The following is a 16,042-nucleotide window of genomic DNA, read 5'->3' on the forward strand; positions in this document are numbered from 1 at the left end:
TTTAACTCTGATTACATTGTCTTTGTATATACAATATTTTTTTTTATTTTTTAGGGAGTTTGTTTACCCTTCTGTTGCCTGTGCCATTGAAATCATATCCAAGAAATCACTGCCAATTTCAATGTTGCGAGGTTTTATGACCCAGATTTTCTTCTAAAAGTTTATAGTCTTAAGATTTATATTTAGGTCTTTTATCTATTTTGAGTTAATATTTGTATATGGTGTTAGGTAAGTGTCCAATTTTATTCTTTTTCATGTAATTATTATTTTTCAACAATATTTAGTTAAAAGATTATTATTCTAGCAAAGCAAACAACCCAATCAAGAAATGGGCAAATGAACTAAATAGACATTTCACAAAAGAGATACAAAGGGCCAATAGATACATGAAAAGATGCTCTACATCATTGACCATCAGGGAGATGCAAATCAAAACTACACTGAGATTACATCTAACCCCAGTCAGAGTGGCAGGCATAAAGAAATCAAATAACAACAAATGCTGGCGAGGATGTGGGGAAAGAGGAACTCTTCTACACTGGTGGTGGGAGTGAAAATTAGTTCAGCCACTATGGAGATCTGTGTGGAGATTCCTAAGAAAGCTAGGAATAGATCCACCATATGATCCAGCTCTACCACTCCTGGGTATTTTTCCAAAGGGGTTGAAAACAGAGAACTATAGCAACATATGCATACCTATGTTCATAGCAGCACAATTCGTAATAGCCAAAAGATGGAACCAATCCAGGTCCCCATCAACAGATGAATGGATTTCAAAACTCTGGGAAATACACACAATGGAATTCTACTCAGCCATAAAGAAGAACAAAATCATACCTTTTGCAAGAAGATGGAAAGTCCTGGAGAGCATTATGTTAAGCGAGACCAGCCAAGCACAGAAGGAGAAGGTACATATGTTTCCGCTAATATGCCCAAAATAGGGAATGTAGAGGATACCAGTGGTACTCCAGATAATGGAGGGGAAATACCAGCAAAGCTTGAATGGAAAGATAGAGGAGTAGGAAGGCTGAACTTGATTAATGAGTGTCCACATCCGAATATATGTAAAATTATGAATATGGCATGGTTACCCAGGATAATCATTGTTTTATTGCTGGGGGGGGGGGGAGAGACAGGGGCGGGAAAGGGGAGAGGGCATCAAGTATAATTTAAATGTATATCATTTATGTTTAATAAAAAATTTAAAAAAATAAAAATTAAATTAAAGAAAGAAATAAAAACATCCAAAGTAGTTCTCAGCAACCAAAACAATGCAGGAGGCATCACAGTCTGACTTTAAACTATATTACAAAGCCATAGTAATAAAAACAGCATGGTACTGTCACAAAGACAAAAACATTTAAAAAATTAAAAGATTATTATTTCCTTCACCAAATGTTCATGGAAATCTTGTCAAAAATAACTTGACAATATATGGAAGAATTTATCTCTAGGCTTTTATTTAACTCCAACGGTTTATATATATGCCTTTAGAGCAGTACTACACTGTTTCAATTATTGTAGCTTTATATGGTTTGAAATCAGAAAATATACATCTTCTAGCATTGTTCTTTTTCGAGATCGTTTTGGGTATCTAGAGTCCATATTCCATATTAGGATAGATTTTTTTTGAAAAATAAATAAATAAATGTATGATAGTTTCAGCTAAAAAAAGAAAAGAAAAGAAAATTCTCTGGTAAGAAAGAAAGCAAAAAGAAATATTGAAATGTTATCTATAAGTCATCAAAAGCTTGGTATCAGGCAAATGAAACTGTTATGTGAGATTATCATTGTTAATTTTGGATAAATTGCTATAATACTAGATGTCAACCACTAAGCCAAGCATGGGAAGGAGGGATGGGAAGGGAACGTGGTGGGATCAGGTAGGGGCTAACTGGGTGATGTGTGCATGTATGTCTACAAAAGTATTTTTTATCCCATTATGATGTATGAATACAGTGCACTAATAAAAAATTATTTAAAAATTTTTAAAAATAAAGCTTTAATAATAGATAAAAGATGGTATGTGCGGCTACTGCAGTAAGTAGCCAACAGTTGTAAAAACTACAATCCAGGAGATGGACTGAGATAGCCATATTTATACAACTAGTCATTAGCCGAACTGGCATCAGATAACCAGGTACAGGATATTGTCTACTACATAAAATTTCTACAGATATCATAACAGAGCAATAAGAATAAATGAAAAAATGTCAGCTTGGTTCAGTTTTTGAGCTACTTATTGTATTCTAATGTTTGCCCTTGCTAGGTAATACTGTACCAGCTTTTGCTTCAAATAAATACTCTTCAGTTTCCATGCATAAACAATGCATTGTATAAGTTCCTGTGTATTCTGTAACATGATAATTTCTAAGTAAAATTCAAACTCCAGTACTGATTACAGAACTATTCTGGAGACATGTAATGACCACAGTGATATAAAGAGTTCTTTGAGCTAATAAAGCCACTGGATACATAAATTAAGGTTTTAGAAGCAGGGCATGGTGGTGCATTCCTGTAAACCCAGCACTAGGTAGGCTGAGACAGGAAAATCACACGTTGAGCAATTTAGTAAGACCCTGTTTCAAAATAAAAAATAAACAGGGCTGGAAATCTAGCTTAGTGGTAAGAATGCCCCTGATTTTACTCTACAGTACCACAAAAAATAAGGCTTTATCTGAAAGTAATTGTTTGCTTTTATCTTAAATATTAACTTGTAAGCATAAAAATTTCAGTGCTAAAAAATACAAAAATAGGTGGTCTTGAACAGTCTAGGAAGTAATATTAAATAATAAAACTTCCAAATGGTTTGTGCATATTGAACCAAATAGGGCAATATTAATAAATGAAACAAATATAAACATTTTATGATGAAAAATCTAATGCTATTATATACTTGTAACAAAGACACTTTCTTGAAAAGAGTAAGGCTGCTCATTAAATTGACTCAAATATTCAAATGTAATTTTCAACAAAGCAATATTGACTCCTCCCAGACAGTAGGTTCAGTTAAAGTGGGTATGAGTTTTTATAACATTTTCTTAATCAGTGAAATATATTCAATCATTTATTCATTGACCTCACATGAAAAAACAAATTAATTTACATTTGAATGTCTATTATGATGTCTTAGTTTGTTTTACTTATACACAAATCACATTTTCCTAGTATAGTACCAGCTGACAAAATCCAAATTCTGAGAAGCAAAACAATAACAATAGTAAATTTGTACTTTCCTACTTAAAATGTATTAAGACCTATTAAAGCTCACATTATCAAAACACAATTGTTATCTAACAAGGAAAAGCCACAGGGAGATTAGAAGCATTTGCTTGGGTGTCTAAGAAATAGATAACCTTAAAACAAATGAGTGAAAAATATGCAGAAAATTTTAGTGTGTGGACATAGCTAAAACATAACTAATTTAGTGATACTCAAATTATACTTAATGTTTTTTATGGCTTTCAGATGAGGAATATCTTAATTTTGAAAGGCAAGAAAGTATATTTGGAGGATTCAAAAATCAGATTATCAATGTTTAAATTAACTCTACTTTCCATTTGCTGTATGAACCTGGGCAGTTTACTTCACTGTGCTCCATCATAAGCAGATATTAATTATTAAAGGACAGTTAACAAAACAGTAGCTTCGGTTTATCTATTTACCTGTGCAATTAACCAGTCTATCAATTTGTTAGCCATGACCACAGATTTATAGGTCCTTAAATGGTAATCTTTATCTCTATAAAGGAAAAAGAAACAAGAAATAATTAAGCAAAACAGTAAATGAAAACAAGGAATTTTTTTAATTTAGTATCAGTGTACAAGAGAAGACTTTACCAGTGCAATCACTTGTAAAACTTTACCAGAATCAATCACCCAAATTATGGGCAAATGAGATGTTTTTAAAGCATGAGCTGAAACATCTTTTATCTGCTCATGCAGAGGAAAGAGAGACACACAGTGATACTGAAACAGGACATCTATTTTCTTAAATTTAGTTCCTTCCTTCCTTCCTTCCTTCCTTCCTTTCTTTCTTTCTTCCTTCCTTCCTTCCTCCCTCTCCCTCTCCCTCTCCCTCTCCCTCTCCCTCTCCCTCTCCCTCTCCCTCTCCCTCTCCCTCTCCCTCTCCCTCTCCCTCTCCCTCTCTCTCTCTCTCTCTCTCTCTCTCTCTCTCTCTCTCTCCCTCCACTGGAGAGTGAACCCAGGATCTCATCATACATGGTAGGAATAATACCCTACGACTGAGCTTCATTGCAACCTCCCAGCCTAGTTTCCTTTCACATGATCTTACAAATACATTTTCATTGCTATAATATCCAGTAATAATTTAGCTAGAATTACAATATCTCATTTATAAATGAGTAATAAAATAAAATTCCTTCCCTTAAATGATGGCAGATTCTGCTAAAAATCTCTTACAAAGTGGAAACGAAAACAACATTTTTTTCCCCCTCTGATTCTGCATTCTCCGGGAAAGCAGAATTTGCATGTTAGAATTGTTCACACTGCTCTGCTGGCACAGGAAACCTGCAGGCCCGTGAGAACTGGTCAGATATTCTGTCTGATCAGAGCATGGACATCGTGAGACCACATCCCCAGGGCACAAGGGATTCAACTGGCCCTCCACATCAGATGCCCAGTTCAATGCTCTCAGTTTCCCAGAACTGAGAAATCATTCAAAGTTTAGTTAGATATCAACAAAGTCTCATGATCAGTTCTAAGCCCAAGGGCAGACATTTATAATCCATTCGTTTTGCAGGCCTGGATTAAAAAGGATGAGAAAATGAGAGTTCTCTCAAAATATCAAAGAAATGCATACTGCAAAAAAAATGAAGTGATTAATAATTGCTAGCTATATTTACTTTACTTTCCCATCTGTCAGTAATTTGCAATTAATAATACTTCATTCTTTTACCCACTTGCATGGAAAAGCTCCTGGAAATAATGGTTGAAATTTATGAGATTTCAGTGTAAATGAACTGGATTAGCCAGAAATCAACAGAAATTTTCTTTTTTAATCTTTCAAATCTATTTCCATGTTTCTGATATTTCATCACCCATTTCATCTTAGTTTCCATAAGCATCAACTAGAAAGAAGGCAGTCTAGAGTAGAACACAGGTAGGTCTGCAGTTCTTTACACTACTTTTTCTCTGTGTAAACTAAAGTCACAACTACTACATCATGTTTGCCATATATCTCATCTGTTTCATGGTTTTTTCCCCCATTAATTTTCCCTTGGCAACTCATAAACAATTGTAATTTCTAACCAAAGAACAATTTCTTCTCCTTGGCTCTTACAGAATATAAGTTTTCTGATAAGAAATCCCATATGGCTAAATTTTATATTTTCAGAACACATTTTCACACGTATAAGATCTACATACACAAGCGAGCTGGACAATCAAATCATTACTATTTTCTATTTGTTAACCAGGGGGAAAATTTTAAGTATCTAGTTTCTATTAAGTATTTAGTTAGCCAAAATCTTTGAAGGCTATCTATCCATAATATGATTATGATATAACATCGATAAACATCTATTCTTTTTATTTCTACTTTGTGAAGCCTACTTGTCAAGGTAAACACAGCACTCTCAGGAGTGGCAGTAAGATCTTAATGTTCTCCACAAGGATGGGCAAGCAGCCTGCTCACACAGCATGAGAGGACTCGCCAACACACTCACAAGCAACTTCTCCCCTCTCCCTTAAGCTTTGAGTTTCCTTGGAATGGAAAATCAGAGTGAAAAACAGAAATACTGCACACATAAAATATCTGGACCTTACTGCCAAGATTGAAACATATCTTTATTCATTTCAGAAATGATACTTATGTTCTGAAAATATGATTGGTCAACAAACTCCAAATAACATTTGGCCATGTGAAATCAGCATAACATTCTATCATTTAGTATATACCTGTATATATTATGAAAGCACAATAACATTATTGACATACTATTAATAATCATAATACAAAATTCAAAATCTGCCAAATACTGTGTGTATGTATGTTTCTATCAACTCTGAACTTCACTATGATGTATAATTACAATGCACCAAAAAGTATATTAAAAATAAAAATAGAGCCGGGCATGGTGGCGCACGCTTGTAATCCCAGTATTCGGGAGGCTGAGACCTGGAGGATCGCAGTTCGCGGACAGCCTCAGCTACTTAGTGAGACCTCTGCAACTCAGTGAGACCTGGTTTCAAAATAAAGAATAAAAAATAGGGCAGGGGCTGTAGCTCAGAGGTCAAATGCCCCTGGGTTCCAACCCCAGACCCACAAAAAATAAATAAATAAATAAATAAATAAATAAATAAATAAAATCTTCCTCTTTTTTGTGGTACTGGGGATGGAACCCAGGTGCATTCTACCTCCAAGCAACACCCCCAGCCCTATATTTTATTCTTTATTTTGAAACAGGGTCTCACTGAGTTGCAGAGGCCTCAATAAGTAGCTAAAACTGGCTGCAAACCCCAGATCCTCCTGTCTCAGCTTCTCAAATGCTGGGATTACAAGCGTGAGCCACCACGCCCAGCTTCCATTATTTTTCTAAAGACATAAATTGAAAATTACCCTGATTCTTCTTAAAATGTCATGTCTCTTCAATAGAAAAAACATAATAATAAAATTATACATATAAACTACAAAGAAATTCCTAATTTCCAAGTAAATTAATACATATCCAATAACTGATTGCACAATTTATATAAATACTGATATACAAATAATGATAATAAATCAAACAAACCGTGCCAAATCCTGTTAACTATTATTTATTAAATATTAGCTGAATGTGGATTATGTCATTTTAAGTCTATAATTTACTATGTATTAATTGTAAAATAATTTTTTTAATTTTTTGGGTGGTACTGGAGTTTCTGAAAACCCTTCTACCTCTGCGCTACACTCCCAGACCTATGTTATATTTTTATTTGGAAAGATGATCTCTTAAACCAGCGAGGCTGGCTTCGAACCTGCTCCATCCTCCTGTCTCCACCTCCCAAGTGCGGGGATTATAAGAGTGAGCCACCACCACTGGCTAACTGTAAAATAATTTTTAAAAGTCTAAATAAAAAGTGGAAGACACTGTATAATTAGAATCTCAGAAAAATTTAGGGATTTTTAAGATGATTTTAATTTTAAGATAATGATTACTGAAAGTAGTATTTAAAGTAAAAAAAAATTCACTTTGGGATAATAACAAAGTAAGCTAAGTTCTCGCATTCAGTATAAATGATTTCATTTGAGATTTCCAACATTTAAAAACCAGACGCAGCTGGGCGTGGTGGGGCATGATTGTAATCTCAGCATTTGGGAGGTGGAGACCAGAGGATTGCGGTTAGCGAACAGCCTCAGCTACTTAGTGAAACCCTGTGCAACTCACTGAGATCCTGTTTTAAAGAAAAAAACTAAACTAAAAAACCAGACTTACCTTATCACTGGTGTAAACAGACTATGAAGACGACAATACAATCTTACACCCTGTGTAAAACAAATGTATTTTTAAAGTAAGTCAGATCCGTGAAGGGACACATCAACTAAGTTGTAAATGAAGAAATGAATCCACTGTCAATAGCTGAATCATGACACATTCTTAACCAATTTAAAAATTACTCAAATGTTATATCATATAATGACTTAAGAATTCATCATATGCATATGACATATACATATGACATATACATAGGCAAAGGTTTCTCTAAATAATTTTTCTTCAAATATAAAATTTCAAGGTATTATTTAGACAGAAAGTAAATGCATATAATAATACATCTAAATATGTGTTCACCATATATCTCTAATTTTTATCAAGTGTATCATGAAAACTGGTATTACAGCTATGTTTATACTTGCATTCTAAGTTTATCCAAGTACTATGATCACATGTTGTTACATGTGAACGTTTTCAATGGCTATAATATTTTGAGTGAGAAATAGCATTACTTCTATTTAGAACTAGGTAAGAGAGTGAAGAAATAATCTCTTACTAGAATTTTTGAAATACCAAAATGAAATGAAGCAGTGGCTTATGTATGTAATTTAAGAATTTTTTACACTAGAAGAATTTTTTAAAACTCTCACCAGCTTTTTATTTTTCAAATATAACAACAAGGAATTATGCTATTTAAAAAGTGGTAGGAGATCATTACCTTTGAAATCACATCCTGCATCTCGTTTCTTGGATAAAATGTACCATCATCATAGCGAAATCTATATAACATCTGCTCTGGCTTGAATTGATGTTTGTCAGTAACTAAGAACATAGAAGCAATAAGTTAAAACAGTGACAGTTTAAAAGGCAGCAGATAAAAAGCTAAATAGATGTGTAAAACATATTCCTAATATTGAAACTTTTAGTTTTACAAAAAGCTCTTGCTTTTCTAACACAGCAATGCTGATTCAGTGTTTTCACAGTAATATGTATACAATTTTTTTCATTTAATACATTTATAATTTCCATATAATTATTTGAGAACTAAGTTTATGTTAGCATTATTAAATTAGCATAATATATTTGTATGTGTGTCTTTATATAGTACATATTTATATATGTGAAAATACAAGGTTGTCTCTTATATTCCTCACAATTACACAAAGCTGAAGTGCCCTTCAAAGAGCAGAAACTCCTATTACTGGATTGTGATTTGACTTTTGGCCTCGGAAATGATTTTTAGCATTTATCTGTTTTATCGCACTGTGATCAGGCCAAGACCACCCACACCAGTTCTGACCATTTATCTTGTGTTTAGACCTCCAGAGTAGATTACATAATTTCAACATGTTACTGATTCCAAAATTTTAACTGAGAAATGCTTTTCTTAGAAGTAACGTAAATTTTTTTTTCCTCAGGATAGAAACTGTGAGTGTTTCTACTTCATTATCATCCTCAAAATAAGTCTTTCATATTTTATTTTTCTGGTACTGGGGATGGAACCCAGGGGCATTTTACCACGGAGCTATACCCCAAGCCCTAATTTTTCGTCTCTTTATTTTTGAAACAGGGTCTCACTAAGTTGTGAAGGGCCTCTCTAAGTAGCTGAGGCTGTCTGCAAACTGCAATCACCTCCTAAATGCTGGGATTACAAGCGTGTGCCAACATGCTCGTAAGTCTTTCCTATTTCTAAAACCTCCTATTCCCAAGACTTTATGGTATCGCTGCTGAATTCCAACAAACATCTAAAAAAGAATTAATGCAAATCTTCCTCAACCTTTTCCAAAAATTGAAGAGAAAGGAACACTTCCAAACTCATTTTATGAAGCCAAACAGAAACACTACAAGAAAACAAAATACAGACCAATGTTCCTGATGAACATTAATGCAAATATCCTTAACACAATATTATCAAATTGCTGGGCTTGGTGGCACACGCTTGTAATCCCCGTGCTTGGGAGGCAAGACAGGAGATTCGAAGGCAACCTCGCTGGCTTAAGAAACCCTGTTTCCAAATAAAATATAAAAATAGGTCTGGGAGTGTAGCCCGGAGGTAGAAGGGTTCCATCCCCAGTACCACCAAAAAAAAAAAAAAAAAACAAAACAAAACTATCAAATCAAGTCCAACAACGTTGAAAGAATCATACATCATTTTCAAGTGGGATTTAGCCTTGGGATTTAAGGATAATCCATCTCATCATTGGCAAATCAATAAAAAATAGAAGACATTAACAAAATGAAGAATAAAAATCATATGATGAGCAACAAAAACAGAAAAACATTTGACAAAATTCAACATTCTTTTTGTGTGTGTGTGTGGGTCTGGGGGTGAAAACCAGGGGCATTTGACCACCAAGCTACACCCCCTGCCCTATTTTTTTTTTTATTCTTTATTTTGAGACAGGGTCTCACTAAGTTGCAGAAGTCCTCACTAAGTAGCTGAGGCTGTCCATAAAACGTGATCCTTCCAATCTCAGGCCCCCGAATGCTGAGATTACAAGTGTGTGCCACCATGCCCAGACAAAATTCAACATTCTCGCATGATGAAGGATCTCAAATTTAATATACCTCAACATCGTAAAGACTATATAAGAAAATACCACAGATAACCTTATATTCAGTGAGTCAAAGGTAATTGCTTTTTCTGTAAGATCAGAATAAGACAAGGATACCTACTCTTGCCATGTCTGTTGGCCACTAGACAGGCACTTTCAAGGGCAATTTCTATATTTATAGGAAGAAAAGCTGCAGCCCCATTAAATGAAGGTTAGTGCTTCTTCATAGCTTTTCTTCTGTCTCAGAGAAGGTGTTCCAGAAGAAACCACAAGGAACCAGTGTTAAACAGTCAGCTCCCTCCCCAGGTCACTAAACTTAGCTCATTATAGTCCTATAATCTAAACCAGAAGGCATTACCTTGGCCATTTTTAAAATATGTCAAGTATAAAGAATGATCTTGAACTGTGATGATTAAGAATGTGTTCACCTCTCAATATGATGTCTTCCCTACATCAACATGAGATAGATTCCTTCATAAAGACCCCTTGCTTTTTTGTTGGTTTTTGTTTTTGTTTTTGTTTTTGGTTCAGAGACAGGTTCTGTTTTGGGAATTACTCCTAGTATCATCCAAGTAATAATTTTTTTTCACTATTTTACCCCCTGGTTATACTTATTGGCTTCACACTCACCAAGGGTGAACCCATTTGGTTACAATTCTATTCAACATAGTGCTAGAAGTCATAGTTGGAATGACTAGACAAGTTAAAGAAATAAAAGACATCCAAATTGGAAAGAAGAAACATCATCTATGTGTGAGGATTGCGTGAGCTTATATATTCAAAAATGTTAAAACTAATAAATGATTGCAATAAAGGAACAGAAACCAAAAATAACATATATACAGTCATAGCATTTCTATTAGGCTAACTATCCAAGAGAACTTAAGAAACCTTAAGAATACATTGCCCTTTGCAAATTAGTGAGACTTTATTTCAAGAGTAAAAAATAAAAAATAAATAGGACTGTGGGCGTAGCTCAGAGGTAGAATGTGCCTGGGTTCAATCTCCAGTACCGGAAAAAAAAATATATATATATATATAACATATATATATTTGAATAATTTGATGAAAAGTTACACAATAAAAACTATTAAAAAATTAATGTAAATATTGAAAATGACACCAATAAATGAAAATATATGTGTTTATGAACTAGAAAAAGTATTTAAATCTCCATACTATCCAATGTGGCCTGCAGATTCGATATGATTCCTTTCAGAATTCCAATGGCATGTTTCACAAAAATAAAGAAAATCCTAAAATCTCTATGGAATCAAAGAAGACCCCAAATAGCCAAAGAAATTTTGAGCAAGTGGAACAAAGCTAGAGGCATCACCCTACCTGACTTCAAAGCATTCTACAAAGCTATAGTAATTAAAATAGCAGGGTACAGGCATAATAGAGATCCCGGAAACAGGCCCAAGTATCTGTGGTCAGTTCATCTTCAACAAAGTTGCCAGGAATGAACACAAGGGAAAGAAAGTCTTATCAAAAAATATTGATGAGAACACTGAATAGCCACACACAGAAGATGAAAATAGGCCCTTACCTCACATCACATACATAATCAGATCAAAATGGATTTAAAATAGGACCTGAACTAAAAACTACTATAAGAAAGAATAGAGAAAATGTTTCTAGACATTGGTCTGGGCAATAAGTTTTTTTAGATAAGATCCAAACTACAAGCAATAAAAGAAACCTAAGAATACTAGAAGGAAATTAAACTAAAGAGCTTCTGCAGATCAAATAAAATAATCAACAAAATGAAAAGGCAACCTATGGAACTGAAAAAAAATGTGAAGTACAGATATGTTAGAGGGTTAATATGCAAAACCCAAGGAACTCCATGGCAACAATACAGTTAACTGAAAATGGGCAAACATCCTAAATAGGTACTTTTCAAAAGAAAAGAAGAAATTCAGATGGCCAACAGGCAAATGAAAAGATGTTCGACATCTCTAGTCATTAGGGAAATGCAAATCAGAACCACAGTGAGATGCAGCCTCGCACCTCTTAGAACAGCTATTATCAAAAAGACAAGTGTTGAGGAGGATGGGGAGAATGCTGACGGGAATATAAGTTAGTACAGTTATTATGGAACATAATGTAGAGGTTCCTCAAAAACTAAAAATAGAATTATCAATATGACCCAATCAATATGACCCAGAAATCTCAATATCATAATTATGATCATTATCAGAATTATCAATATGACTCAATCAATATGACCAGAAATCTCATTTCTGGAGATATATACAAAGGAAATCAGAATGCAAAGAGGTATCAGAACTCCTTTGTTCTCTGCGGCACTAGGCACAATAGCCAAAGTACAACCTATGTGTCCATCAATAATAGAGTGTATACTTAAAAATTGCTTAGACAGTATATCTGAAATGTTCTTGCCACACAAAAATAATAAATATGTAAGGTTATGTAAGGTGATTAATGTGTTAATTAGTTAGATTGTAGTACTCACACTATACATGTATCAAAACATCATGTAAACCATAAATGCATATAATTTTTACTTGTCAATTATACTTTAGTGAAACTAAGGGGGGGGCCCATTAAAGCTCCTTTCAAGTTTTCTCTTTTCCAGGCTAAACTATATACAGTATAATAGAAAATGACTATTTTAGAAAGTGAAAATTTGAAAACACTGCTCAAGCTTATATTTCAGTATTTTCTTTACAGGGAATGCACCATTTGCAGGAGATCATTTGCTGCAATAAGCTATGTTTCCAGGATTAGAAAGAAGACTTTGACCTTTACTTTTTGCTAGAAATGTGTAAGGGGAGAAAAAAAAGCTATCAAGATTAATTCTCATTTTCTACATTTGGTGAATCCAAAAGAATATTGAAAAGGACTTGTTAGTAAATGCACATGTGTGTGCAACACACACACACACACACACACACACACACACACACACACACACGTTTTTAGCTCTTCTACCCAACTAATTCAAACCTTGTACAATGCTTCTAGCCATAAATTGAGCCAGACTGCTACCCCCTCACAAACAAACAAACATCAGTCTATTGTAATCTTTTTCCCCAGGTCAAGCCATATAGAAAAAAGCACATATGAAAAAAAATTACGAGAAGTATTTTGAAATTCTATGGCATGTTTCAAGATCAGTAATTTATTTCTCCTTGGTATCTATTCCCATTTTTAATCCATTGATATTTATAAATATATTATCTTGATATTCCAAAATTCAGGGAAATACTCAGCCCAAATGTCTCTACACACACACACACACACACACACACACACACACACACACACACACACGTGGTACTCTAACCTTTTCTAAAGGAAGAACTAGCCAAGCATGGTGGCACATGCTTACAATCCCAGTGCTTAGGAGGCTAAAACAGAAAGATCACAAGTTCAAGACCAACCTCAGCAATGTAAGGACACACTCACACCTAGACCCGGTTTCAAAACAAAAAATAAAATAAAATAAAAAGGCCTAAGGGTGTAGCTCAGAGGTAGAGCTCCTCTAAGTTCAATCCCCAATACCACCAAAAAAAAAAAAAAGAAAAAAAAAGAAAAAAGGAAAAAAAGAAAAGAAAAAAAAAGAAAAGAAAAGAAAGAGGAAGAACTCAGCTTTAAGTCAAAGGCTGACAACTCTTTTTTTTTTTATTATTGGTGCAGTGTAGTCATTCATCTTATTGGGGTACAAGATGGTAGAGGTGTACTTGCACACACCACTCATTTAGCCCTTCCCCAGAGGTTAAGTCTCAGGCTATTCTGCAACCACAGCAAACACTTCAAATTCATTGCCCCAACATCACTAACATAGAAATGTATTAACTAACAAGAGTTCAGGTCACCTTGTGAGAAAAGTTGCTGAACGCAGTCTTTTATACAACTCTGTGAAAGAACCAGGGAGGGACAATTGAGACTGTGGATGGGAAGGCTACAGGGGGAAGAACGGGAGGAGCTCTCATTATAACATTTTCTCTAATTTCTGCGCTATAAATATTCCCACTCTGGTCAATTTCAAGTTGTCAACTCAAAGTTACTGAACATGGAGTTAATTTTATAGTGGCACACCACTGCAGATCCTTTTCATCTCACAGAAATAATAGATAAAAACAATATCCAGGGTATATAGGTAACAATAAAAGAACTAAAATAATTGGTAGTAAGTTTTATGAATTTGCTATCTTAGTTTATAGTATATGTTACGCATATGTTATATATAATTTCAATTTTAATAATAATTATGCAGAACCATCAACTAGCTTGCAAAATATTTTAATTCAATATCAGCTCTCAGGAGCTCATACAAGCCAACTCCAGCAATCTGCACAACTTAACAAATGAGGTCTCTGAATTCTCATATAAGCCTTTGCACTATAAACAGTAGAGTTGGTGAATGAATATTGAATATTAACAGTGTGCCATGGGGAAAGCATATGCTGCCTCAATGCAGATTCCTTCTATAGCAAGGTAACACCTCTGACAATGCTCTCAGCTATAATTGCAATGGAAATAATAGCAAGATCAGTTAACAGTCAACTTTTTTTTTTTTTTTGCTTGCTCTCTTTTAACAGATGGTTCATTCAATTTTATTTTAGGAATCCTATTTTAACTAACATGCAGCTGGAGCCACATACTAATGCAACTAGCACATTTGGCTCATAACTCTTCAGTCTAACAGAATTACTCTATTAATATGAAATTGCATAATATGTTCTCTCACCCCTAGTTTGGGATAAACAGTGACTTTATAAAACAAAGGTCTGTTCTTGTGACAAAAATTCTGTATGCCAAATCTGACATTATAACTCTTCAAATCCTAATAACAGTAAAAGCCCAGGCCACTAAATTCAAATTGTAACAAATGGAACAATATTTGATAGTACTTTCATTGATAGACAGTACTCAGTGCTGGTGTTGAGGATATACTGGGGTTATAACTCAATGGCAGAGCACTTGCTTTTCTTTTATGAGGCTCTGGGAAACGAATGAAACGAACAAGAAAGAACTCAGTGCTATATTTCAAAAAGAGTTAATCAGCTGATAAATATCAATGTTCAAAAATTTTCAATTTTCTTAATTTTCTTAAAAGCCAGTGTGATATATGATTACAATGTACCAATTAAAAAATAAATAAAATAAAAATAAATAAATAAATAAAAAATAAAAGGAAGATATAAAAAAAAAGACTGAGACAGGAGGATATGTTTGTAACCAGCCTCTGTAGTGTAGTGTAGTTGTAGTTATGCCCTCAACAACTTACAAAAACTGTGTTTCAGAAAATAAAAATAATAAAATAGGTCTGGTGGTGTAGTTCACAGGTAGAATGCCCCTGGGTTCCATTTTGGTACCACAAAAATAAATAAGTAGATGACAATAATAAATACTTAAAGCATTCTTGCATTTAAATTTTTCTCCAGTACTAACTAGTAATCATCTTAAATGCACGTAACTAGTTATTGAGATCTCTAGGCAAATGATAGCACAATGTTGTCATTATAAAGCAAAAAAATTCCACTTATAATGGTCTTCAACTTTCACACTCCAATTCAGGAGGCAAATAAGCAACACTTTCTTATATAATTCCTAGAGTACCTGTTATGAGAAATAAGAGCAAGGGTGGAAAGAGTGGAGAGCAACTTAAAAAGAAAGCCACAGATGCCTGGCTGTCATCCTTCCTACACCCGGACCGTCCAGCTCTAGGGCTGAAGGTCACACACACTGCAAGGCATTTTCCTCTATTACATGGTACCCTGTAGCCAAAAAGGAAAATGTTATGCCCAAACTCAGTGTAGTTATTATAGAATATAGTAATGCAACTGAAATCCAAAAGAATTGTACAGCCAACATTTTTAAACAATTTAAACAATATCATCAATTGTTGATAGATGGCTTTAACATCATTTTTTCACTTAGTTCTAATTCATAAATGTTTGAAATCATGCAAATTGACAACAGAAATCCCCAAAATCTCAACTGAAAATAGATGGTAAAAGTTCCTTTTGTGATTATATGCTGATAATCACTATAAAACATTTGTATTTCATAGACA

General features: G+C 34.1%; 1 protein-coding gene across 1 annotated transcript in view; it reads right to left on the reverse strand.

Annotated features, from left to right (window-relative positions):
- The window catches only part of LOC308262320 (phosphatidylinositol 3,4,5-trisphosphate-dependent Rac exchanger 2 protein-like), a gene marked incomplete at both ends in the record, with an annotated part of 238,723 nt that overhangs the window by 90,817 nt on the left and 131,864 nt on the right, over positions 1-16,042 (reverse strand). Inside the window, 3 exons of the mRNA XM_080694767.1 lie at positions 3,666-3,741; positions 7,439-7,488; positions 8,157-8,260. Coding sequence (XP_080550893.1) covers positions 3,666-3,741; positions 7,439-7,488; positions 8,157-8,260 — 230 coding nt within the window. The remainder of the gene's footprint in view (positions 1-3,665; positions 3,742-7,438; positions 7,489-8,156; positions 8,261-16,042) is intronic.

This window comes from Muscardinus avellanarius (genome assembly GCF_963383645.1).
Source record: "Muscardinus avellanarius genome assembly, chromosome: 4".
Classification (NCBI taxonomy): Eukaryota; Metazoa; Chordata; class Mammalia; order Rodentia; family Gliridae; genus Muscardinus; species Muscardinus avellanarius.